The sequence below is a fragment of the Pezoporus occidentalis genome, unplaced genomic scaffold (genome assembly GCF_034315485.1).
Source record: "Pezoporus occidentalis ecotype Australia unplaced genomic scaffold, CSIRO_AGI_Poc_V1 ctg310, whole genome shotgun sequence".
NCBI lineage: Eukaryota > Metazoa > Chordata > Aves > Psittaciformes > Psittacidae > Pezoporus > Pezoporus occidentalis.
The window spans coordinates 217,388-243,408 of NW_026915053.1; the positions used below are offsets into that span (position 1 = coordinate 217,388).

The 26,021-nt window shown below is 56.3% G+C and overlaps 2 protein-coding genes across 9 annotated transcripts in view; one reads left to right on the forward strand and one right to left on the reverse strand.

The window, feature by feature from the left end:
* The window catches only part of ATP8B3 (ATPase phospholipid transporting 8B3), a 165,470-nt gene that overhangs the window by 22,644 nt on the left and 116,805 nt on the right, over nucleotides 1–26,021 (forward strand). The window contains exon 29 of one of the 5 annotated variants that reach the window (XM_062628186.1): nucleotides 14,073–14,150. The exons of the other annotated variants lie outside the window; for them this stretch is intronic. The gene's annotated coding sequence lies outside the window, so the exon portion shown is untranslated. Of the gene's footprint in view, nucleotides 1–14,072; nucleotides 14,151–26,021 lie in introns of those variants that run through there. 5 annotated transcript variants of the gene reach the window in all.
* Nucleotides 4,531–25,494, reverse strand: ONECUT3 (one cut homeobox 3). Of its 4 annotated transcripts, XM_062628209.1 has the most exons (3): nucleotides 24,404–25,494; nucleotides 21,767–21,824; nucleotides 4,531–5,340 (listed from the first exon to the last, which is right to left on the reverse strand). In XM_062628209.1, the coding sequence occupies exons 1-3, from the start codon at nucleotides 25,454–25,456 to the stop codon at nucleotides 5,048–5,050; spliced, it is 1,404 nt and encodes a 467-aa protein (XP_062484193.1). In that variant the 5' UTR covers nucleotides 25,457–25,494; the 3' UTR covers nucleotides 4,531–5,047. The 4 variants fall into 4 exon arrangements, 3 of the variants coding, with proteins under 3 accessions (XP_062484193.1, XP_062484192.1, XP_062484191.1); XM_062628208.1 differs by lacking the exon at nucleotides 21,767–21,824 and having other exon boundaries at nucleotides 24,427–25,494; XR_009966569.1 differs by lacking the exons at nucleotides 21,767–21,824; nucleotides 24,404–25,494 and adding an exon at nucleotides 10,817–10,899 and having other exon boundaries at nucleotides 5,267–5,340.

Consider the following 26,021-nt stretch of genomic DNA (forward strand, 5'->3'; position numbering starts at 1 on the left):
TGATTGTCTCTCCTCTCGTCTGCACTCAGGATTTGACCCACAGAGCTGGATAAAGCAAGAGAAAAACCCAAACCGAGCCAAAAACCAAGCCCGAAGCACAGAGAGGAGCCAGTGCCCATGGCACGGGTGGGACTGGGTGTGCACACGCTGGGGTCCCGTGTCCCCCACGTCCTTACCCTGTGTGCCGGGCACCCCGTCCTGCCCTGGGGTCCTGGGGGCAGCCCCCCACTTCCCACATCAGCAGGAGCTTAGGGAGGAAAGAGGCAGAGGAAGAAACTGAGGGGGATAAATGGTGACTCTCCCGTGCTTGCATGAGTTGGAAAAGACCATGATCCATGCAGAGACGTCCTCATCAACCGAAAACTCATGGACAAAAGAGAAAAGAGCAGTTTGTCCCCTCCCGCTCCCACCCGACCGCCCCGTCCCCCAATAATTAGTACATTACTTCAAGAAAGAGTATATTTTTTTCATGCATAAATCAAATTCATCTTTTTTTTCTTTTTTTTTGTCTTTTTTTTTGTCGTTTTCTTTTGTCTTCTTTAAATTACATTTGAACACAGAACACAGATAATAAATACTCTCGTACGACATGACTCAGAGAAAAGGAACACATCAGAACGCAAAGGTCTCGTCATCGTTATTCGTTTTTGCTTTTTTTTTTTGTCTTTTTTTTTGTGAAAAGGACTTGTTTTAATATGAAATCTGTAAACTCCAAGGGTCCTTTTTTTGGTTTTTGGTTGTTTTTTTTTTTGTTTTTTAATCTTTCTCTCTTTCTTTCTCTCTTTCCACCATGAAACCATCCAGCTTTCCTCTCCTTAACATTCAATACGTCTCCCACTGAACTCGTCAAAGAAATAAGAACATGCCGTCTTCTGCAAAATTATAATTTAACAGTATAAAGCTTCAAGTCACAAATTCCAAAAACTAGCTAAGTAATTTTTTTTTTTTTTTTATCACATAAACTATACATTAAATATTTTGAGGTATTTCAGAGAACATTGTCAAAGGCTTGTAAGGTCTGTGCCGGATGGAAAAGAAGGCTTTCTCCTGCATAGAGAACGTCTTTGGTATCACAAGCCATGTGGGTATTAGGTAGAAGATGGGTGGCAGGGCCACGGGGACAGGCAAGAGCTGGCCAAGGCAATCGTGTGGAGGGGGGACAGGAAAGCCATGGGGATACGGATGCTCTGACCTACTCTGTCAGGTTGCCCAGCAGCATGAAGCACCCTATGGGGGTCCTGGCTAGGCTTGTTGTCACCCGGGGGGGTTGCTCTGCACAAGTTGGTCCAACTCAAAAGGAGCCACCTCGGCTGGAGCCTGAACCAAGTAGGTACAATTCAACCCAGGACTTTCCTACACTAGACATTCTGGAGACTGCTGTGGACAAGCATCTTCTCTGGTGCATCCTCCTGCTGCCTTTTGCTAAAGCCAAGCGGTGGAGTGGTGTGGACCTGGCGGTGCCTGTCTCCTCCAACAAGCCAAAAATGCCCCTGTGGGGACTTGGAAATGGTTTGTGCTCAAAGGTGTCGCAGCTCCAAACTGTTTGGAGAAACCCCATGCTGAGGCTTCCCACCAGTTCTGCCGTCATCTTTCCAGACAGAAGTGCTAGAACCCTCCCTGTGCTACCAAAAAGGGAAACTGAAGTCCAGGTCTGAGCTGAGGGAGTTAAAAACACCCCATGATGAAGCCCATGTCTTCATCTCGTGGGCTTCTGTAAGGTCCCCGCGCCAGGCTGGGCTGGCAAAGGACACGGAGCAAACACTTCCCCTGGGAGTGATGCCCAGTGAGAAGGGACCCAGACACCAAGTCAGTGCTCCTGGGGCAGGGAAGGCTGGATGGGGAGAGCCTGGGGACCATGCCAAGTTGAGGGACACAGGGATGTCTGAGAGGGGGACGCACACCAAGGAGCCAGCACCTTTCCCGCAGCAGGCGACAAGGGGGATACTTTCCCTTCCATTAGGACAAAGGGTTGGGTTTCTTCCCTTCATCCCAACACCCAAAGCCTACAGAGATGCCAGAATCTGTCCCTTTGGAGAGCTAAGGTAATAGTGAGTCTTTAGGATCAAAGCAGAGGAGCAAAGAAATGGCCACACACCTTTGGTACAAGAAAAAGGCACTCATCTACCACGCTGCCATCCCAGGGTCGCTCGCTTGCCTTCTCCCTGGCTCTCTGGGGACTCCACGGGGCTGGGGAAGGGGGGGGATTTAGGGGGTGCTGAGGGGCTCTCGGCCAGGGTGAAAGGGGGGGTTCTCGGCCGGCTTGGCCGCGGGAGCAGGGAAAGTGGCATTTCCAGCACAGACCAGACAAGGCAACAAAATCTTTGGTATCAGACGTGATTTTCAAATCACAAAAATTGAAAACTCAAGTGAGGTAGCCTTTATTCTCGGGTTCTCACTAGAAATGTCTTTGCATCCTTGAGGGCCTGTGGCATTTACTCTTTTTTTCTTTCTTTTTATTTTTTTCCCTTTTTCTTTTTCTTTCTTTTCCTTTTTTTTTTTTTTCCCCTTTTTTTTTTATAATTTTTTGTTTTGTTTCATTTTTCCATGTGTTTTGTTGTGGTTTTTTTTTTCTCAATTCCCAAACCAAGGCCCCCTTCCTGGCTTTTCAGCCCTTGAATACTACTCGATGGTGTTCAGGAATCCACCACCATCATCACCATGTCACGACAAGACAAGAAGAAACAACATCAGGGGAAAAATCAGTGGCGGGGAGTGGGGTCCTGGGGGATGAGATTCGCTTTTTTGGGTTGTGGTTGGCAAAATACGCTGCGGCACCTGCCCCTTCCCGCTCCTTCCCTCTCTCCATCCCTCTCTTCCCAGCAATAAACTGGTTTAGTTTGGTGTCCAGTCTGACACCCCCAACCCCACCACCGCACACCTACCCCAGGAGCTCTTTGTTTAAAGACATCCCCTAAACCCACTGGTGACCGTGGCCGGTCAGGGCTTCATGTGCAGGGGTTTTCCTTTCTCTCTTTTATTCTTATTGTCATTTCTTTCCTATATATATATATATTCCTTTTTTTTTTTTTGGGGGGGGGGTGGTTTTGGGGTTGTTTTTTTTTGTTTTTGGTGAACATATCCATTTCTTTTTTCTTTCTCCTTTTACCCTTCTTTTCAACAAGGTGCCTTCCTGTTCCACAACTGATCGCTCTCAAAGCAAAGTGAATCTAAGAAACCATAGCGCTAGAACACAGATGGTACTATTTTACCCGCATAAATTCAATAGTGTCCCCTTTGGTTTTTGGTTGACGGTTGGTTTTTGGAGGATTCTCTCTTTTCCCCCAAGTGGTGGGGGGGGGAAGGAGGGGACCTCGCCTCCCTCTCCATCCCCAAGCCTCTCCAGGCTCTTCCCTGTCCCCTTTGGACCTCCTGCTCCTCCTGAGGACAGCCCAGGCTAGCAGGGAGCTGGCAGGGTGGCCGGGCCGAGGGCTGATTGTAAGGGTTTGGCCTCGTGATTGCTTTTTTATATGGCACAAGTCACCATCGAGAGCTCGGAGGAAACGACCGTTTTGAAGCTTAGTACCATTGCTCCAGGAATTCCCGTTTTAAGGCAGGTTGTAAATTGGCACAAACGAAAAAGAAAAACAGCAACAAAAAACTGGCGTCTTTTTTTTTTGGTTGAGTTGCCGGTCTTGGCGTTGAGTTGGTTGTGGTTTCTGTTGGTAATTCCTTTCTCTTGGGGTTGTGGGGGGGGTTTATTTTCTCCCTTTTCAATCTCATCGGGGAAGTTTTCCCCCTTCTCACACCCAGGGATGGATCTCACCACCAGATCCCCGGGATTTTTCTTTTCCCACCGTCCACCGACACCGGTTCTTCCCAAGGAGGGGGATGTTTTGTGGTTGGGTTTTTTGGTTTTGCGATTTCTTTGGTAACAACAGTGATGAAGATGGGGGATGGGAGGGGGCAATAAGTGTTTGTTGAGGGGTGGATGGTGCAAGACACAAAGCCAACAGATCTGCTTTGTCTGTGTCCATTCCTCAACCGAAAAGTGAACCAGAAATCCAGTGGTGAATGCGGAGCCAGTCACCAGGAAAGATCAGATCCTTCGCTCCAAGTCTCTCCTCCCGTCTCCTTTCAAACAATTATAATCTTTAAATACCCGATTTCTGTAGCTAAAATGTGCTTCTTTGACCTGCTTGAGCGCCAGGCGACGCAGTGCAGCCGCGGTCCCCTCTGGCCGTGGCGCCGGGGGATGCTCGGGTGCATGGAGGCGGGTGGCCACGGCAAAGGGTCTCCTTTGCCGTGGAGTTCCTCTGGCAGGGATCCGGGGATGGGTGCTCTCGTGGGTCAGGGTGCATGTGTGCATGGGGGGTGGGTAGGTGTGGGTGCTCTTGGGGATGTCCAAGGGGAGGGTTGGAGGAAGGTGCCCATGGAGGAGACTGGGGCTACAGGAATGCCCTCAACCAGGCTTTCAAACCCTTCAAGGGAGAGGAATGCAAGGGAGTGTGCCTATGGCAAGGAGGGTCAGGCTCATGGGGGGTGCATCTTCCCTTCACGTTCCCCTGTGAACCAAGGGGGGATCCGCCTTGGTTCAGTGGGGTTGTGCCAGAGCCCAGCCCCATGACTCCACTTCTTGTATCTCCCCCACCTTTACCCCTCCACCATAGGAGCCATAAGGGCGGCTGTGGCACAGGTTGAGGTTTGGGTAGGGTCAGGACATGTCCCTCTCCCCAGCGACCCTGGTGGGTAGGTGAAGACAAGGTTTTGTGGCCCTCGAGCACCAGGGATGCATCCAAACAGCACCTCACCCTCTCCCTCCATCCCAAGTCATTTCTTGTTCCACACAGGTTTCCTCCGAGCCCTCCCAGGTATGGAGCTGATGTGGTGGCAAACCCTTTCCCTGCTCCATGAGCTGGGAGGACATGGCAGCAGGATGTGGCACGAGGCCGATGTCCAGGGGTGATGCCTGGCTGAGGGTTTGGGAGGCTGATGGACCTGCAGCATCCAAAAGCACCCACCCTGGTTGGCTCGGGACATGCGTGTGAGTCTGGGGTTGGCTTTGTCATGAGGAGGATGTCCAAGAAGGGGCAGGGAGGGCTGGGGGACATCATGCTTTGGAGAAAGTGCTTGTAGAAGAAGAGGGGACTCCAGGGTTGGCGCCTGGCTCCTCCTGCCAGCGGTTCATACACCGCCGGCGGGCATTCATGAAGAAGTTGCTGACGGTGTTGAGCTCCAAGCCCAGCTGCTGTGAGATGGTCATCTGCATCTCCTTGGATGGGCGCTTGTTCTCCTTGAAGATGGCGATCAGGGTGCGGCGCTGGAGGTCCGTGAAGACCAGCCGCTGCTTCTTGGGCTGCAGGCTCCTGTCTTTCTGCTGCTCTTGCTCTTTGCGTTTGCAAGCTAGATGTTCAAAAGAGAGAATAGGGCCATTAATTGGTGCTCACCACCCTGGCCCGCTTGCAGGTTGCTTGGCTGCCTCGCAAAATCCAGGCCCTTCCCTCCAGTAAACCTGCTGGCTTGCTGCCCACAAGTCCCTAGGCTGCCTCCCTCCTCTTCCTCCCTGTGCCTCCTGAGTGTCTGCTGAGACGGGACGACAGCCTCTTGCAACATGACTACGAGGAAAGCTTGGGTGAAGCCCATCACCTCTTCAGATGCCCAGGGAAAGTCTCAACATCTCCAGCTGACCCTGGGACTAGAGACTGAGGTAACTCCTTTGGCTGGCAGCCTGACTATGGGGACCTGCTCCATCCCTAAATTTTGGGGGTCATCCATCGGCTTCCCTCATTTCCTCCTCACCTCCGTGGATCTCACCAGAGGACTCGGGGAAGTGGTGTCTCTTGGCCATCACATCCAGCTGCCAGCTTGGAAATACAGGAACATTATTCAAAGGCCAGTCTGTAGCCAACGTGTCCCACAGCAGACAGCCTGGAAGGACTGTTCATGGTTCTACCTGCTCTGGGAAGGAGTTTTCCTGCTTCCAAAGGCTGGAGAACACCTGAAGTACCAGGAAATCCAGTCTCCCCTGTGTGCCTTTGCTGCCAGATCCTTTGGCACATGTGTCAGGTTGAGCCAGCACTAAATCAGACCTTCCCTACAGGTTTGGCTTGAGCCAAAGGTCAGGACAAAGGTGCTGCCACATAGGGATGGGCTGCATAGAGGGAGGAAAGGCCCCCTGACACCATCATGCACCGTGCAGGGGATGGAGAGAGGTGATTATTCACCTCTTCTTATATATGGGGATTTTAACTGCAGGAATATCAAGAGCTGGTGGTGAAAGTGGTGAGAAAAGGTGCCCTTTGCTAGGATATTTTTCTATACAATGATATAACAAGTGAGTTTGTGCAGTGCTGGTCTATACTCAAAGCAGGGCCGACTGCATTAAGGTGCTCAGGGACTTGTCCAGACACGTGCAGGCACTGCAGGAGTGTAAGATGCCCGTGGGAAAGGCAGGGCATGGGTCTGGCCCTCCAAGGCTGGGGACAGATGGAAAGCTCAAGAAAGAGTGAGTAAACCAGGGGCTAAAGACTTCCCAAGGCAAGTCCCGCTCTTGGCCCGAACAAGCAGCAGTTTTCAGCCTTTGGGGTTTCTTGGTTAGGATCTTCCAAGGGATTTTGCTGGGAGGGCACAGGTCCTTCAAGACGTTGGCTGTTGGAACCTTGCTGGATGACAGAGTTCAACTTGCTTCTCGCAGGTACTTCCAGGAGCCTCTTCGACCTGGTGTGCAGACCTTGGAGGGGCCAGAGGCCAAGGTTGGAAGCTGATGCCACAGCGATGGGATGGCATCTTGGGTCCGCACAACAGGTATTCCCCTCAGGCTAACTACCTTCCTGCTACACGGATGCACCTCCTCGGCCAGGCTGAGTAAAAGGGTAGGCATCCGTGTAGCCTAGGAGTAACAGGAGGACGTTTGAAGTGATCTCTTCCTCACTAGAGAACAAGCAAGGTCTTCTTCAGCTGGCCTGCCCTACAAGTCCCCTTTACAACCCTCTGAACTAACAGGGAAGGATGATATCCACCCCTTCCACCCAAAGCTGGGGACATCTAGAGTTCAGTGAAACACATCATTTATCCAGTACATTTAGCCTGGTTTCCCCAGCTGCTGGGGTCGGTCCCTGCCCCATAGCCAGGCAGGTGGTGGAAACCATCAGTTCTGGTCCCACTGGGGCAGGGGAAAAAGGAGGCACCAAGCAAGCAACCACACTCAGAATCAGTCTCCTTGGTAAAGATGGTTGGTGGAGAGCCTTCCCCTCCCCTTCTCCCCCCTCGGGCAGGTTTGGCTGCAAACCATCATCCTTAGGGACAAAGGACAGTCTGAGCCCTGGTTGTGCCGGGGGGACCCTGTCCCAGGGGTACCGTACTCAAACAGCCAGCAGAGAATGGGTTAGTGGAAACCTACCCTATGACCATCAGATGCTTGCAAAAAGAACAAACAAAAAGAAGGCTTTATAGAAAATTCGACTTTTTTTTTTTTTCCAGACATGAATTAAAAAAAAAATAGACACCCCCACCCACCCCCCCCAACACCCCCCAAACCAAGCAACAAGCAGAAAGTCCACACACACACACAGAGAGCACGTGCACATTCGGAGCAGCACAGCTTCACCCACCCACCGCGCGCCCTCCCAGGATCCCCTCAGCATCCCCCCGGCATGCTCGGCTCCAGCCCCGTGCTGGTGGCACAGCTGGGACCTCATGTCCATGGTGGGCACCTCGCCCGCTCCCTGTGAGCACGGCTGTTGCTCTGCAGGGATGGCACCTATCTGTGTCTACCATGTACACACCAAGCACGTACACACGTGTGCAGGTAGCTGTAAATACATCCACCCCTCCGTGAAGCCACTGGGATCCACGTTGTCCTCTTGCTCTCCTGTTGGCACCCATTGCCACCAGCAGCGCTGCGCAGCCAGCCTGACCCCCAGATTCCACCTTTTCAACCCCACATTCCCTCCCCTTTGCTCTATTTTTAGGAGTAATTGTCCCAAACCAGTCTCCCATTAGGAACTCGAAGCTCCAAGGCAAACACTAACCATCAGGGTGCTGCTCCTACAACCGCGAGCCAGCGCTAAAACCGAGCGTTGCTTCACCAGAGGTGACACCCTGCTCCACAACCCCCCCCCCATTCATTCCCCCCTCACTTTGGACCTGGAATGCCGCCGCCGGCCGCAATCCCACATTTCCTGGGCTCGTTTGTTTATTTATTAATCCCTTTTTCTGCTGACGCAGCCCAACACCCCTCTTCCCCACTTCAATCTAATTACAGCTCCGCACAACAGGGATCGATAGTGACGCTGCTCAGATCTATTTACGACGACCATCAACCCCCCCTAAGGAGGATCTTGTTCCCATTCCCCATCCCCCGGGCGCTGCTTTCCCACTGGGTCTGTCCCTGTGTCCCCACAAACGGTGGGAGCTGGGGACAAGGGGCGGCCAGGGGCATGGCTCTGGCTCCCCCCCCCACCCCAGCTCAGGGTAAGGTAAGGGGCTCCCTTTGTGTTTCAAACTCCCTGTTTTCCAAATGTTAAGATCCAAAGGGCTCGTCTTTGCCTTAGTGCTGTTCTTCACTCTCATCTTCCCAGGGGCTCCGAGGGGATGGGGACACGCTTCAGGCCACTTCCACCCCTGCCTCTGCGTTATCCCCCCCCCCCACCCAGCAAATGCCCAAGCCACGGGGTTTATTCAGTGGGAGAGATGGATTGGGGTTCCCATGGGCAGGACGTTTGCTCTGTCGGCCACTAAGGGGTTGTGCTCCCCCACGATGGGAGCTCTTTCTCTCCTCTCTCCATCTGTCCCCAACTCAATCCACAACGCCTGCACCCCTGAGACCTCCACCGCTCAAACCCGGCTTGGCCGACCAGTGCAGAAGTGTCCAGGAGGGAATGCCACGGTGGGATGGGATGAGTGCACAGAGCCCCTGCCTTCCACACACCAGGCACGCAGCATTTGATCCCCAAGGGAGCTGACCTGCCTGCGGAACAGCCACGGGGAGCGAAGATAAGGGGGGCAAAAGCAGGAGGAAAGACCTCTGGAAGCAGAGGCATCCCACCCGCTTTTCCTGGAGGATTTCTGCCGAGGGTTTCTGCCTCCCTGGACACTTATGTCAGAGGGAGAGCGTTTTCCTTGACTTAACCTTGACAGCTCAAAGCAAAATATCTCCCAAATCATTTCTAAAGGGACATAATAGAGACAATTAAATGGCTGCTCTTCAGAAGCTGCGATTATGCCTCGCAGCGTGAACTCCGCGGAGCATTTAACTAATACCTGATGGCTTCGCAGGCTTCTGCAGCCTGCCAGACCCGGGGTTCTCTATTATACCCGCAAACCTCTGTTTTCTCAGCCCCAGCGTGCTCTCCCTCTCCATTCACTTGCAATACAACCTGTAATTTTCTGCCCACTTTGCTTAAGTGCTGGTGATTTGTTGAAATCACAAAAGACAGCCAGGGGCTTTCAGAGCCAGTGCTGGCTGTAAGCAAGGTTAGGGGGAACAAAAACCCACCGGCTTTTCTCTTTTTCTCCCTGTCAAATCAGCTCACCACGGTGCAAGGGGACGGAGGAGCGTTTAGGGGCTCAGAGTGAAGTGGAGGAAGGGATGGGAGAGAGGGTACGTGGACGTGGTTGGCCAGGTTGGTACAGGCTTCTCTGGTGCAGTGGTAGGATGGGCTCTTTTCACTGGTGAGCACTGGGTGGGAAATGGCCCTGGGCAAAGCTGGCTTCTCCCCATGCCTTCAAGAGGGGTCTAGCCCCTGGGCTGCCTCAGTTTCCCCCTCTCCTCGAAGAGGCAGAGGGATGTGAACCGCTGTCACAGAGAGGGGAGGCTGTGTCCAGGGTTGTGCAATGGCTGTTACTGGCTCACACCCTGGCGCAGTATTCTGGCAGGTTTGGGGAGCTCCACCTCTGAGCAAACTGGGATGAGCCCAGCGCCTCCCGCAGCAGAGCAGGGTCTGATCCTGAGTTGAATTAACCTCATGGCAGCCGCTTCCCCAGATCTGGAACAGGGTCAGGACCAGAGATCAGGGGGCTTCATCTGCAAACCAGAAATCCTTTGGTCCACAGCAGGGCCAATGAGATGCTCAGAACTGGGATAATTTAGAAACTGAGAGACGTTCGTTTGACTGCTCTGCGTTGGAGGAAAAGAGCCCAAAGAGTTTTGTCACAAAGAGGCATCTCCAGCAGAAATTCAGGTCTTCTCCAGCTGGGAAGGCTCAGTGCTGTCAGGAGAACCCCCGGAACACAATGCAGGAAGAAAGAGCTCACAAACCAACACCAAACTTTCTTTTTGCCTTTTTTTTAAGCCCCATTTGATTCCAAAACCTAACAAATGCAGAGGCAAAGGGGATACAAACAGGGTCAACCATACAACCACCGGGCAGAGCCAGCACTGCACTGCCCATCCCTGCAAACACCACCCTGGAAGGCTGCAATGCTGTGATCCCCAGGCTTCAGCAAAGAGCCCCCAACCTTCTGGGCTCCAAAACCTGTGGGCATTTTGAGCACTGTGGTCCTGAAGCATCGGCCAACTTTGAACCACACCAAAGCAGAAACTGCCTCTCACTAACGCTCAGAGGCCATCCCGAGCCCAAGAGATGCAGTTAGGGGCTGTGATGTGTCTGCAGAGCTGCAACCTCAAAGTCCTGCTGGGTCAGAGTGACACGGTCTGGCCAGAGCTCCTGGCCCCACACATGGCCCGGTGCCACATGGCCCTGCCTCAGTGGGGTCAGGCTTCCCCACTGGTGTCCCTGCATCCCGAGGCGCGGGGAGAGCCCCTGCTCATTGGTATGCAGCCAGTGCGCTGCAGGGTGAGCCGCTTCCCCGAGCCCAGCAAATGAAATCTTCCTCGGAACGCTGCAAATGAGGAGATGAGATGAGACAAAGCGCTCACCTCTGCGATGCTGGGTGCTATTTTCCTCCCCTTGTAAAGGGTTTCAGTGAGTTGTTCCAGGGAGCTGCTTTGGTGAACCCGGATGGGGCTGTGAGCCACCTGCATCAACCTCCCCAGCCCATTCCCCAGCAACGCAGGGGCTGTCGGGGCAGCGCAGGTTGGCAGGCGGAGGAAGGACTGGAAATGAAAGCCCAAGTCTTTGTTCCTCCACTCGGTTGACAACGGTTGTTCCCTAGAAGGAGGGGGTCAGCTGGAGGAGACCAGCAGAGCCACCCAAACCTGCAGCAAAGCAGCCGATGCCCGCCCCAGGGGATGCCTCTTTTTCCCTCTCCTGCACTTCTCAAGGTCTGGATTTTCATGGCATGGCATTTTCAGCTTTCCCAGTGCTGAAGCAGATGAGCCGCTCTGGTCCAAGGGTGGGTGAAGGGACACAGAGAAGCTGTGGTGGCTGCAGGTGTGCTTGGCTCCATCCATCCCCACCTGCCCTATTTTTACTCCTGTCCTTTCCAGGTAAGCTGCTACCAGAGGCAGCTGCACCAGCCCCCTCATGGACACAGACACAAACCATTTCAGACGGATTAAAAACGTGGGTTCGGTGTTAAAAGCATTTCCTCTCTGCAGAAGTTCGACTTTACGCTTGCTTTGCCAAGAGACCTTCCTAAACGGAGACCCGGTGCCCCGCTCTACTCTCCCAGCACTGGGGTGAACCAAGCTCAGCTCCCAGCTCTGCCATCACATCTGCTGGCAAAGTCACCTCCCAGAGCTGCCCCATTTCTTCCCTTTCTAGGCCTTTTTCCGGACCAGGCTCAGCTGCTCCTTATTGTCCCAGCGGAGATCACTGCCAGCATAGCCTCGGACCAGCCCAGCCGCCTGGTGTGAGGCAGGGCCGGCAGATGCGCCCTGGGAGTCCTGCCGGCTGCTCCGCTCTCCTCGCTGTTCTCCTGAGTCATCCTCACTTAGTGTGACGAGGGCAAATTGGTGCTAATGAAGTGCTGGAGTCAGGCAGCGGCAGGCAGGAGGCAGCAGCGCCGCGAGGGATGGCAGCAGCAGGGGAAGGCTGCGGCAGGGGGCAGCTGGAAACCCTCCCAAGCCCTGAAAGAAGTTTTCCTTGGGGACATCAACGCTTGCTTCTGCTCAGCTGTGGCACAGGAGCCTCAGCGCCTGCCAGATCTGGTGGGGAAAAGGCACTTTGAGGTTCAGTTTGTGCCACAGGGACAGGGAGAACCAAGTCACGCCGGGCAAAACCCCACGGCTGCGGATCCGGTGCAGTCCACCCCTGCCCTTGCTCCTTCACACAGGAAAGGAGCAGCAAGGATCTGCCTTTGCCATCGGGCACATCATTAAGGGATTCTCATCAGCTCGTTCCTGTGGGGCTCCTCCTGCCAAGCTCCCGCCGCCTCCAGCAGCTCCCAGATCCAAAGTGGGAGCGATGCACAAACTCAGCAATCGATGGCACGTATTTCATCGGGGCACTTGTTGCTCCCAAGCTGCTCTCGGCGGAGGGATGGTGCTCAGAGAGGGCCCAGAGCCGTTAGCAGCCCAGGAACACTTGCTGGAGAGAGGGGAGAGGAATAAAGGGGCAAACCAAGCCCAAGCAGGGACACTGCTGGTTTGGGGTATCCCTTAGCTCTGCTCCAGCAGCCGGGAGCTCCCAGCTCCGAGCCGTTCCCGAGCCGAAGGTGCTGGTGCTGGTGCTCCCAAGGGGGGTTTCAGCCCAATGGGGTCCGAGAGCATCCCCATTCCCAGGTATCCGTACCCGGCACAAGGCTGGGTCAGGGCCGGCAGGGACCCCAACGTGGTCACCACGCACCGAGGAGGGCTCATGGTGCCCAAGGAGCCAGGGGCTGCTCGGGGTGGGGGTGACCCCGCGGGGCTCAGCCCAGCACCAGGCCCGAGCTGACACCGAACTCCCTTCACCCTGCCCCCGGGCTGGGCCGGGAGGGCGGCGGGGGCCGAGGTGGAGCGGAGGGACCCGGAACCGGGCACCGACACCCGCTGAGGTCCAACGCACCCCATTGCTGCCGCCATCTTGGAGCGCCCATCGCTCCCCTCTCTCCCCCCCCACCCGCAGGTACCATGGGCCGTCCCCGCCGCGCTGGCGCCCCCCTGCGGTGGACGGGCTCATTGCCCATCCTGTCCCCCCCCGCTGTACAGAGCAATGGGCCGTTCCCATCTCCCCGCACAACACGGGGCGTGCGGGGATGGAGCGGTCCAACCGAGTCCCGGGGGGGGGAAGGACGGACGGCGAGGGGCCATCCGCGGAGCTGTCCCACGGCTGCCCCCACTGTCACCCCATGCAGTGTCCTATCACCGCCCCATCACTGCCCCACACACTGCACCATCACCACCCCACAAACAACCCCGTGGTTGCCACACCATCACCATGTAGTGTCCCATCGCTGCACAATGACTGCCCCATTGCTCCCCCGTGGCTGCCCCACCGTGATCCCATGTAGTGCCCCATCACTGTTCCATCACCATCCAACCGCTGCCCGATATACAACCCCACTGCTGCCCCACAGACCACCATCACCCCTGTCCTGGCCAAGTCCTCCCCAGTACCTGCTGCCCTCGGGGCGGCTCAGTCGGTCGCCCCACACGTGTGGGGCTGACACACTGCAGCCGGCGCTAAGCCAGTGGCTCTTAATACACCACTACAGCGTTATTAGTTGAGCTCCCAAGGCATTTCCCGCAGTAATTGCACTGATCTGCCAGGGATTACGCGCTGCCGCTGTAACGATGGATGATGTTTTAATTCCAGCCGGGCCCCTCGGGGAGGGCAGGGCAGGGACCGAGACCCCCGCGCACCAGGACAGGATAGATGGGCCTGGATGGATGCTCCTCTGAGGGGCTTTGGGATGAGAAGCAGTCAGAAACCTGAACCCCATTGGGTGACCAAGCGATTCCCTGGGCAGGGGACACCAGCGATCCTGGCTGGCTGCGGTTCAGCATCCCCCTGGGGCTGCAGAGCAGCCGGGAATGCTCCTGAGTGGCTGGGGAGGACCCTTCCCAGCTCCCAGATCAGAGCTGTTGGGGGGGAATGACAAGCCCTGGCTCTGTCTGCCCCTGGATCCCACTCTCCGCTCATGTCTGACTGTCCTGCAAGGAGGGAAGCTCCTTCTTCCCTGCAGGAAACCTGGAGAGGGGCTTTGGACAAGGGTCTGTAGGGACAGGCCAAGGGGAATGGCTTGAACCTGCCAGAGGGGAGACTGAGATGAGCTCTTAGGCAGAAGCTCTTCCCTGTGAGGGTGCTGAGGCGCTGGCACAGGGTGCCCAGAGAAGCTGTGGCTGCCCCATCCCTGGCAGTGTTCAAGGCCAGGTTGGACACAGGGGCTTGGAGCAAGCTGCTCCAGTGGAAGGGGTCCCTGCCTGTGGCACTGGAGGAGCTTTAAGGTCCCTTCAACCCAACCCAGGCTGGGGTTCTGTGATTCCTCCCACCTGAGCACAGCGAGGAAACATCCCCCCCCCCGCCAACGCTACCTTTAAAAATGACCCCCACGCAGAGCTGTTCCTTCTGGTAAAACAGCAATTAATCACGGCAAGTATAGGATGGATTTGTAATCAGCTCCCCGCCTCCCACTGCCCCCACTTCACAGCCCTGGGTATTTTTCCTACCCCCGCCCCTCCCCGCTGTGGGGCTGGGGCCAGCGGAGCCATTGATCCAACCCAGTCGATTTTATTGAAACTCCCACGAGTGGCTTTAGCTGCGTGTTGGATATTGCTGGCACATCAGTTTGATGGCTACGTGACCGGCGGGGAGCTCGCGGGCAGGTTTGCAGGCGGGGGGGGGTGAAGGGGACCAGGGCTGTGGGAGCCGGGGTTAATCCCCATGGAGCTGGGTTGGGCCCTGGGTTGGGAGCTGCCGGTCCCAGGGGTTTCTGCACAAAGGTGGGAGAGTGAAATGTAAGGGCACGGCTGGGGACCGGGGAGGGGGGGAGAAAAAAGGTGGAAAAGAAAGAAAAGAGAAAGGAGAAACAAAAAAGGAGAAAAAAGAGAGAAGAAAATGAGAAAGAAAATAAGAAAGAGGGAAGAGAACAAGGAAAAGAGAAGGGGAAAGGTAAAAAGAGAAAATTAAGAGGCAAAGGGAAGACAGAAGAAGATGGAAGATGAGAGAAGCGAGAGAAGATTAAGAGGAGGAGGAAAATGAAAAGAAGGAAAACATGAAAAAGACAAAATAAGAAAGAAGAATAAGAAAGAAAAAAGAGAAAGAAAGGGAAAAGGAAAAATAAAAGGAAAAAGGAAAAGGAAAAATAAGAGGAGAAAGGAAAAGAGAAAGAAAAAAGTTGGAGCTCACTGGAACAAAATCATCATCCAGAGAAAGTATAAACCCTCCATAAACATCACTGGAAAAGCTCCTGAGGCCAAGGGGGGGACATCTGGGCACCCCGACTCACCCCATGTCCCCCCGAGAGTCCTTTTCCCAGAGGAGATGATGGTGCTGCTATGGCACCCCCAGGCTGAAGATCCCTTCTGCAGAGAGCAGGGCCGATGCTCCTCCATCCCCAGGCACCCGCCAGTGGGGCAACTGCCTCATGATGGTGCCAAAAAGCAGAGCAAATAAGCACTGTGGGTTTTTAGTTTGAGGTGTGGAAGCAGAGGAAGGGCTGGGAATGGTCTCTTTGGAGCGCAAAAGGGCTGGTTTAGTTTTGGGGAGATGCTATCCAATTTCCTCCAGGAAAAGCAAGCTGGTTTGAAACCATTATTGTTTTGAATAAATGCCCTGATTTGGAAGAATCATCTTTAAATTCCTTTATTTTAATCTTGGTGTGGAAAGCACCTGATGATATCCTTGCTCTTCACCGCATTTTTGCCTTGTTTCTGACCCATCGGAACCAAAACGGGCTGCAATGCAGACACGCGTGCAAGCACCCACCTCACCACGCAACGCATGAAACGCACATGAAATCGAGCCCTAAATCAAGCATGGTCCCACTTCTGGCTGCCTCTGTGTGGGTGGGGAGTGCTTTTGGGGGGTCCAGTTGGAGCCCTGCCATAGAGGAGCTCCCGCTGGGAATATCAGGGTAGAGGTTTGCTGCCTTCTGTGTGAGAAATGGCATCAAAATCCCGACGCTTGTTCCCAGAAAGAGAACTAAAGGTGGGCGTTAAGCCATAGATCCGTTTCCAGAGGCCTCTTGTTAAAGCCTTGGGTCCCTCTAAGTGACTCCAAAGCCTGGCAGTGCAGTGCCACCATCCCAGCCTCCCTCTTCCTCCTCACCCCCTGTGTGTTGGGAGGCAGACGGCAAAGAGGCCGCCCCACCACGGGAGGGCTTTGGAACCACAGCATCAACCCCATCATATTTATTCAATCATCCCATTTGAGCCAAACTGGGTCTGATGCCGGTCCACCCACCAAGCAACCACTGAGCAAGCCCCATTGGAGATCCATCCCCCTTTCCGGGTTGTGATTTATGTGGCGTGATGCAGGTCCAGGGCAAAAATAAAGAGTGGGGCCAGATCTGTGGAGTAATTCCAAGGATGGGATGCTGCATGCAGGCACCGGTGTCATTGCTACGCGCTGCTGCACTCCCCAGCCCTGCAACAGGGTCTCTGATGCTCGGCGGTAGAAGCGGCCTTTGCTGGCTGCTGAGCAGAGCCGTTGATGTCTCTGTCAGCCCCTGATGCTATCACCCATCAGCAGCTCCCAATACATTTGCAATTTTATCCCTAATGGAGAGAGTTTGCTCATTACCTGCTCTTTATCGGTAGCAGGACTCCCACAAAGGGGCATCCCTCTCTGGAGCTCGTCTTCCAGCTTAAAGGTTTGGCCTTTTATGTTGGCACCACTGAGTTCCTTGGCTTCAATAACCCAGCGTTGAGCTGTTGAGGCCACGCATCACGGTGGGGGATCCTTGGGGGAGACCATCACCTTTGCAGCCCTTTGAGGACTGCTTCGGCACGAGCTGTATCCCTTGGCTTTGCTCCACTTTGGGTTCTTATAGGCCCCCTGACAGCCAAACCTGAGGCACCGGGTTCTAGCCGTGCCCTCCCAGCATTCCCTAATCCTGCCAGACCTCAATATTTAGGGCTCCCTGGATTCATGCCAGAAGCGGGAGACATCAGTTCTCCTTTGGACCTTGGTAGGAGACCATCAGCCCCCTGCTCCTCTTGCTGCCTCCTCCTGCAGAGCCTTGGGCTCAACAGAGCTGGGTCAGTTACCGCTGCCTGTGCCAGCAGCAGCAGAAAAAGCTGCAGTTTGCCTTTCTTTCATCTGTTTTTTTTTTGTCACGATGTTGGGGTTTTCCTCCTTGCTGTGCACAGAGATGACGGTCGGTCCCAGCATCACACAACCTGCTCTCCCCACAGCAGGCTCCTGCATGGGGATTTTCTGGCTCCTTCTCCCAAGCTAGGCAGAGCCAAGCCACCCCTACCCTGCCAGGGGTGATGAGGTTGCTCAGACCCCAGAGGGATCACTCCTGCTTGGTGGTTTGTATACAGGCAATTGCAGAGATACAGAACCAAGGCATGGCGACAAGTCCAGGTCTCCCGCTGAGGACATTGGCCAGCGGTGGTGGCATCTGCCCTTCCCCAGATTAGAGGCCAGGCAGCAAATTAACCCCCCCAGCTCCCCAGACTCAGCTCACAGCAACACCAAGTCCTCCAGCATAAAGGAAACAGGGCACGGTCTGGTTGGAGCAACAAGGTCCTGCAGTGCAGAGCTCGGAGGCAAAACCCCAGCAATGAGATGGAGAAGGAAAGGACCATCACTGATCCCAAACAAGGGGAGGGAAAGCCGGTACCCGCAGTGGGATGGGGCCAGGAAATACGAGCATCCTCTCCACAACACTGTCCATCTCAGCCCACCACCTCTACCCACATCCCACCCTTTGTGAGTGCATGTGGGTGTACATGGGTGCACCCATCCTTGCTATGTGGCACCTCCAGCCCTGCATTTGCCCAGCGAAGCGTTGCCATCTCCATGCCTTAACTTTACCTCCTGCAAAACACCTTGAATCCCATTGAATCCCTTTTAAATAATTTCTGGACCTCCTTACCTTGCCCCCACCCAGAAACCAACAGTACTTAGAGCGATGGTACATATCCCCGACAGAATAGATATATATATGTTAAGACAGAGTTATTAAGGTCGTTCTTGAAACTATCCATGCAAATATGTCTTGATTTCAATATTAGGGTTTTATTTTTTAAATGCCCTGGTCCCTTTTTCTGGCACCAGAGAATCCAGGTTGCCTTTTTTGTTCACTGTCTTTTAACAACCCTAAATGTTTTAAAAGCCCATCATCTGCTTTGCTTGCTGGAGATGGCCTTAAATCATTTGAGGTATTAACAAGACTTTTGATTTTCTGTTCCATCAGCAAAATCTTGCCACTTGATGGCCACGGTCCTGCACAGAGCCAGTAAGAAATGCACTCAGCTGCCAAAAAACGGCTGCCGGCTGCTCGCCAGCCCCGGCACATACCCACATGGCTCCCGCTGCACCCATCCAGCATCGCTTTTGGCTGAGGATGGAGGCAATTTTTGGCTTCAACTTCCCTTTTTGGTCAATTTTCCAAAGCAGGGGCTGAGGCCAGCCCCTCTGCTGTGCTGCTGGTGCTGTGCGGGAGCAGGGCGCATCCCGGGTTGGTTGGACGCATCCCAGGTTGATGAGACACATCCCAGGTTAATTGAAGTCTCAGCTTGATGCTGAGCCATGGCATTTGTGCAGCTCAGCTCCAAAAAAAGGAAGCTGGGGTAGAGCTGCACCATTTTGTGGATGTGGGGTGAAGGGGGATCAAAGCCACCTAAAAGCTCCATCCATACTCAGGGTGCTGGGCTCCCTCTGTTCAAGCCTTCCCAAGAAACCTCAGAAAATCAGGCAGCAAGGAAGAAAACTCTTCCCCCATCCAACAAGGTGCTGATGCTGGGAGGTGACGGGTCCAGCTTCTGCTGAGAACAGGGAGGCAGCAATTCCTGCAGGAAACACAACCCATCCTATGGCAGCAGCATCCCAAGCTGCACCCCAAAGTGTGGAGCCAGAGCTCTCCGAGTCCCCACCAAGCTGCAAAGCCCCAGCCAGCCTTCTGAGCCATGGTTTGGTTTAAATAAAATGGACTTTTCCTTCTTATTTTGGTGTTGCTTTCGCGTTGCCACACTGCCACAAGCCCCGAATGTGGGCTTTGCGCGAGGAGCCCCATGCACCCGGGAGGATTCCATAAGGGATTTCCAGCTCCTCTGAACCCAGGCAATGCTGAAGGGATGCTGGGGAAGGTGAGGAGCTGTGCCCAGGGCAGGGTGGGATATTCCCAGGGCAGGAAAACAGGCACCTGGGCCCTGCCTCTGGTCTTCTCCTGCCTTCACCATCCCACCCCTTCCTCCGCTTTGGCAGACCCGGGGTTTAGCCACAGTGCTGGCATTCACTCTGCGGCGATTGGAGCATGGGCAGAGCCTCCCCTGTGGTCACTCCTGGGGGTCGGCTGTCCTCTCTGGCTCCCCGGCCCTGCAACCGCATCTGAGCAGAATGAGAAAATATTGGATTTGTTTTCTGAAAGGGGAAAAAAAAAAAAAAAAAAGAAATCCAATATTCTGTCTGCGATCCCAGACTCCGTGCCTGGTTATGGCAGGAAAATGCTGTAAATCTCCCCTTTCCCCACCAGCGGCGGAAGAAAGACTGATTTTCGTTTAATATTCCTTATTTTCTCTCTTGGTTTAAGGCCCCATCATTTTGCTCTGCAATCTCTTTGTTGACCAGGGCTTAAACCTGCTCTCCCGGCTCTCCCGACCCCAGGAAGTCGCCTCGCACACCCCTCCCAGCAGCTCCCAGGCAGCGGCAATGAGATTTTAATAGATGTATTTTCAAATTAGTTCTGGGCCTTTCAAGACTTATCAGTTAAATGAGGTTTTTCAAATTGATTCAAAGGTCACTCTGAGAGTTTTCTCTTCTCTGTTATCTCTCCCTTATGGTTTCAGTGGCGATTGACAGGACAGAGAAAGAGAAAAAAACATCACCTCCATGTTGCACACCCAGAAATGAAAAAAAAAGCGGGGGGGAAGAATCATAAAAAAAACCAAACCAAAACCAACAAAAACCCACCCAAAATATGCACCCAAAACTGAGGCGGTGGCACAAAAGCACCCGGCTTCAGCTGGGGATGATGAGTGGGGGGGTGGAGAGATTGGGGGAACCCCATAGGCACGGGTGGGTTGTACCCGGTGAAGAAGGGAGGTTGTTTCCTCCTGGGAGGGGAGGGGGGGAAACCCTGATTTAATATTTAACCGACGGGAGGTTTATTGGCCCCTTCTGACGCGCAGATTAGGAGCAAACACGCACGAAAACACAGCCGCGGGCGGAGAGAGGCGGCCCCGTGCGCTGATAAGGGCGCGGAGAGGGGCGCGGAGAGGGGTGCGGGGTGCGGAGCGGGGCGGGATGCAGGCTGCGGGATGCGAGGCAAGCTCCAGGCGGGCGGGTTGGCGGCGGCGGGCGAAGTTGCTTGGTTTTAACGTGCTAAAACGGTAAAATAACAGAAATAGTTCGGATTTGATGAATTTGAGAACACCAAAAATCCAGCGGGGAAAAGGGGGGGGTTTCTCTCCGTTCTCGCTCGGTTTCTTCGTGTTCTCCTGAACGGACACTTCGCCCCACCGGGACATCCGGACTCTCGTTTTCCCCCATTTGACGGCGGCGAAATAATCCGCTCCCTATCCCACAAACTCCCCCGTGCGCCCCGCGGACGGGAGCGGATCGAAAGCGGCGAAAACATCCCCGATATCCCGACTCTCCCCCTGGCACGGACCGCGGCCGGTGCCAGGGGCCGGGGTCGAGCGGAGCCGCCCCGGTGCCCTCCGGTGGGGAGGCGCCGTCGTTGGGCGAAAGTCGTTTGAAAGAGGCTGAAATGGAAACAAAACTCGTGGCAAAAAGAATATCTCTCTATGTGTTTACCGCTTTTTACGCGGGGCGATCTTGTCCCTAATTGTGGCTTTTCGATGTGTTAGTTCGGGGTATTCATTAGCGGCGTTAATTGCCAAAGCTCTCGGGCATTTGCCGTGGCCCAGCCCCGCGATCGTTCTCGCAGTTTCAGGGTGGTTGGGTTTTTAAAACAACGACGGCTCGTGCTGCGGCGGCGAATTGTTCGGGAGAGAAGGCCCTGGGAGGAGAGAGAAAAGAAAGGAAAAGAAAGGAAAAGAGAAGAAAAGAAAAGAAAACAAAAGGAAAAGAAAGGGAAAGGAAAGGAGAGAAAAGAGAAAAGAGAAAAGAAAAGAAAAGAAAAGAAAAGAAAAGAAAAGAAAAGAAAAGAAAAGAAAAGAAAAGAAAAGAAAAGAAAAGAAAAGAAAAGAAAAGAAAAGAAAAGAAAAGAAAAAGAGAAAAACAGTGAGACAGAAAGACAGACAGAAAGACAGAAGGAAAGGAAAGGAAAGGAAAGGAAAGGAAAGGAAAGGAAAGGAAAGGAAAGGAAAGGAAAGGAAAGGAAAGGAAAGGAAAGGAAAGGAAAGGAAAGGAAAGGAAAGGAAAGGAAAGGAAAGGAAAGGAAAGGAAAGGAAAGGAAAGGAAAGGAAAGGAAAGGAAAGGAAAGGAAAGGAAAGGAAAGGAAATAAAGCACTCAGGAAAAAAGTTAAACACGAAAAGAAAACAAAAAACAGAAGAAAGAAGGAAAAAAATACAAAAAGAGGCAGCCAAAAACGGGAGAACTGAAGCAAAAAGAAAAATTGAGATGAGGGAGGGAAAAATAAAACGCAAACGCAAGAGAAGGAAAGCGCGGGCTCGGGGGGAACCCTCCCGGCCTCCCTGGGGCGCCGGGCGCGGCCGGTCCGAGCAGAACCAGCCCCCTGGGAGGAAAACACGCGTGGCCGGGGCAGCCGAGCGCTCACCCGGGTTAAGAGCGAAGGAAGGCGGAGAGCGGGAGCCGCTGTGTCGGGAACGGGGCACAACGGTGTTGTCGCCCACCCGAGGAATAATCACGAGGGAATTGCGCAGCCTTGAGTGTCGGAAGAAATCCGTGGCGGGGAGGGGGTATCCACTGGCGGGGGGGGGGGGGTCTGGCAGTGTGGGAGAGCCCCCACCGACACGCGTGGTGGGCTGGACACGCGGGTATGGGAGAGCAGGAGCCCACCCGCTCCAAGCATCACCCCCCGGGGGCCTTTTTCTCCCCCAGGACACCGAGGGACCGGGGCAGAAGGGGGGGGGTGCGTGTGTGTCACGAAGTTTGTAAAGCTGCATCTGGAACGATACGGGGGTGATGCGGCCATGACAGCGGGTCGCGGAGATGGATGGCCCGAGGGGACGGGGACGGGCACCGCCAGCTGTTGCCCAGATGTTTCCTCGTGGGACTTCCCGTTTTGCCGAGCCCCGAGGGGCGAGAGGAGCCGCAGGCCCACGGCTGGATAATTAATGGTTCATCTGCGAACGGAGTGGTGGGAGGGGGGATCGGGATTGGGAAGAGGAGAAAAGCGGGAATTGCCATTTATAGGGCCCCGATGTGTTTATTGATCTATGGTTTACTGTCTCGGACTAATACATCAGATGGACTCCTGCAGCCGGGAGGGACCGGGACCAGGACCAGGACCAGGGCTAGGGCTAGAACCACCCTCGCCCTTGCAGTGCCCTGCGTCTAACACTCGTTTTATTCCTTGCACTGGGAAGGCAAAAATCCCGATCAGCAGGACAAGGGTCCCTTGCCTGGTGGCCGGGGGATCGCAGCCCTCCGGGCCTCTCCAGTTCCACCCCTCCCCAAACGCTTGGCAGCCCGAAAGGACGAACAGGCTCGACCGGCGGCCCAAGGGGGTTCGGGTTCGGGGGAATTCGCCTGCATCCATCGCTGAGACCTGGCACGGCTCCCCCCTAGCGCAACCCCCTCCCACCGAACCCCACTACTCCGGGTTCAACCTGCCCCACGCCCGGGCCCTGGCGGAAGAGACGGCGGGAGGAGCGAAACGAAAGCGGGGCCCAGCGGGGCCGGGAACAAAGCGGCCGGGCCGGGGGAGGCCGAAGCAGCTCCTCCCGGCCGGTGTCCGGGCCCGGCAGATCCCCTGCAGCGGCAGCGGCCCGGTTTCAACCGGCGGCGGGGCGGGGGGGAACTTGGATTGGGGTGGGTTTTGTTGTGGTTTTGGGTTTAGTTTATTTCCTCTCTTTGCAGGAAGCAGAGAAGCCAACCCTGTCCCCAGGAAATCTGGGGGGGTCATTTCCATAGATCATCCCTTCGAGGCGCCCCCGGGGCCGAGGGAAACTTGGCGCTGGGGAATCAAAACCATTTTGAAGAGAACAAACCTCGGTCGGCGTCGCCGGGAGGAGCGGAGCGATGGCAGCGGGGACCGAGCCCGAGCAGGGCAGGGCCCTCTCTGACCCCCCCCCCCAGGCCGGCTCCGTGTTTTTATTATCACCATCATGGTTATTATATCAAATTTTGGCGAGGCAGAAGCCACCACCCGCTGCTCAATTAGCCCGAACAACGGGGGCATTAAACGGCCGATCGCGGCAGTGTTTAAATCTTTATTTACCAGAACCTTGTAAAGCCAGGAACAATTTGCATTCTATTAACTGCTTTTCAATAGGGCATCGACTGGAACTAAAAGATGCCACTACCCTGCCCTAATTAAAGAGCAACTGAATTACACTAAATACATATGAACGCTGTTCTCCTCCATAAATAACGGCGGGCTCCTCGCCGTGCCGAGCGGGCCGGACGCTGCTCGGATGCGTTAAAAAGAACAATAAAATAGATATAAACGCGTGGTTTATACCCCACGGGCACCACAGGGACTGCGCGGAGGAGCCAGGGGAAGGACGGGTCGGGCCGGGCCGGCTGCGGGGACTGGGGTTGCGGGTAAGGCCGGGCACTGGCCCCCCTCTCCGTTCTTGTCCTCGAGACCCCTGCTCACCCCCCTTAGCCACAGAGCACCCAAGCAGAAAAACCGCTTTCCTCCAGCAAACCCGCGGCCCAGCGCCGGGCTGAGGCCGAATTTGCCCCGCCGGGAGCGGCGGCAGGGAACGGCCGTGCCGCCGCGCTGCGCTCCGCACCCGCGGTGCTGCGGGACCCCCGCTGCCGCCTCCCCTCCGGCTGGGAACCGGGGTCAAGGAGCGGGATTCGCTCCCTCTTCCCGACGGCAGCCGGTGCCGCGGAGGGAGCAGAGCGCAGCTCTGGCGCTGCCGCCTCTCCCCAGCGATCCCCGGCCCTGCCGCCCGTCCCTCGGCGTCAGCGACCGGGCAGCGCGGGCACGGTCCAGAGCGTCCCCGGAGCGAGGCTCCGGTACCGGGTAAGGAGCTCCACGAGCGGCCTCGGGGTCGCGGCTCAGCCCGGACCCGTGGGCCGGGAGCTCTCCGGGGCTCACGGGGGACAAGGAGCCGGCACCGAGCGAATAAGCACCGACGAGGCTGGAAGCAGCCGAAGGGGGGGCCGGAGCACCGACAGGCTGCCGCCTCCCTGGATCCCCCATCTCCTGCCGGCAGGAGCAGGCCCGGGGAGGGTCGGCTCGCCTGAAGCATTATTCACCTTGAATATAATTCACTTTAAATACTATTTCCTCCCCTTTCTACTTCAAATCGGTAACACCCGCCCCAACCTCAGCTTGCAACGGCATTCCAAGAGCGGGAGCTCCCCACGCGTGTCACCGACACCCCCGAACCCCCCCACCCAGAGGTGTGGGGTAGGCGGCCGTGGCCGCAGACCGCGCCGTGCCCTTACCGGCCAGCCTGAGCGCCGACATCCTCTGAAATTCCGGCTCCTGCAACCATTTCCACATCCTCCGGAAAGTCTCCCGGCCTGACTTGAGCTTACTCCAGGGCTTGGGGTTCCGCAGCAGGTCCGAGAGGGTCCCCTGGGAGCGGCACAAGATCCTCTGCGCGAAGATCGCCTGCGGGATGCTGTAGCGCTTCAGCTCGGCCGTGATCCTCTGAGCCACCTCCTTGGTGTTGATCTCCTCCACCTGCCCGGAGCCGCCGGGCTGGGAGCCGGTGGCCGAGGCCTGCCGCTCCCTCTCGCCCAGGAGGGCCCCTCCGGGCTGGCCGTGCGGGTGGCCGTGCGGGTGCATCCCGTTGAGCGGTGGCATCATGGCCGAGCTGGGAGCCGCCAGCCCCCGCGCCAAGTGCTCCTCGCCCCGGGACAGCATCGCGGCGTGAGAGTCGAAGCCGTTGGGCGAGAGCATCTTCTCGTTGGGCAAGTGGCCCCCGGGGCCGTAGGGAGCCAGCGGCTGCTGGGCATTGTGCAGGCTGCCCAGGCCGTTGGGCAGCGGCGAGAGGGGCTGCCCCATGGCGGGCATGTCCTTGGGGTAGTGGCTGTAGAGGTTGCCCATGGAGGCCAGGCTCCGCTCGTCGCGCATGAGGGTGAAGCTGCCGCTCACGTTGCCGGCCAAGCGCTGGTGCGGGTGGTGATGGTGGTGGTGGTGGTGCGGGTGGTGGAACTTCTCCGAGACGGTGGAGATGGGCGGCAGGTGCTGCAGGGGAGTCAGCGTGGTGTAGGTGCTGCTCAGGCTCATGCCGGAGGGCGACTCGCAGGACATGCTCATGGCGGGGTGCAGCGGGGCGGCCAGGCTGTGCTCGGCGCGGTAGTCACCCCCCTCCAGGATGGAGGCCATGCCCGAGACCATGGCTGGCCGGCCGTGCGGTACCAGGTTGCGGTGCGAGCCCTGCCGCCCGTGCGCCGGGCTCAGCAGCTCTGCGGGCTGCGAGTGCGGGACGCCGTGCAGGCTGCCCAGGTTCTCCATCGCCAGCTCCATGGTGGCCGCCGGGCTCTGCCGCTGCCTCTCCCGCTCGCTTGCTGCCTTCCTCCCACAACCCCCCCCCGCCGCCTCCTCCTCCTCCTCCTCCTCCACCGCCGCCGCGTTTCCCCCCCCCCCACCCCGTTCCTCGCTCCCGGATTAATTCAGACTCCGCGCTCGGGGATCGATCTCCCGCGCCCCGCGGTCAGGCCAGCATCGTGCGCCGGGCCCGCCCGCCCCAGCCCGGCTCGGAGCGCTGCGGAGCGGGGCGCGGGGCGCGGTGCGGGAGCTCGGAGCGGCTGCAGCGCGCCTCGGCCACCGGCTCCCGGCAGCCTCGCTCTGGGCCGCGGCGTGACGTCAGCACCGCCCCGCCCCCCCCCCCCCCCCCCCCGGCTGAACCGAGTGTGTTCCCCCCCCTCCCCCCCAGCATCTCCCGGTGAGACCGGGGGGGGGGGGGCACGGGACGGGCGGGGGCAGCCGGAGGGGTCCGGAGCACGGCGGGACCGCCCCGAGCCCTGACCCCCTCCCCGGTGGCCCCCCCCCAACCCCGGTGACCCCCCTCTTACCAGGTGCTCCCCCACAC

What these genes read in the sequence shown, in the direction of transcription:
- ONECUT3 (XM_062628207.1), bottom strand. Translation starts at nt 25,456, where the DNA reads ATGGAGCTGGCGATGGAGAACCTGGGCAGCCTGCACGGCGTCCCGCAC. An exon ending in GTCGGCGCTCAGGCTGGCCG is followed by an intron (nt 20,639 to 24,426) that starts GTAAGGGCACGG and finishes TTTCCATTTCAG; the next exon opens with CCTCTTTCAAACGACTTTCG.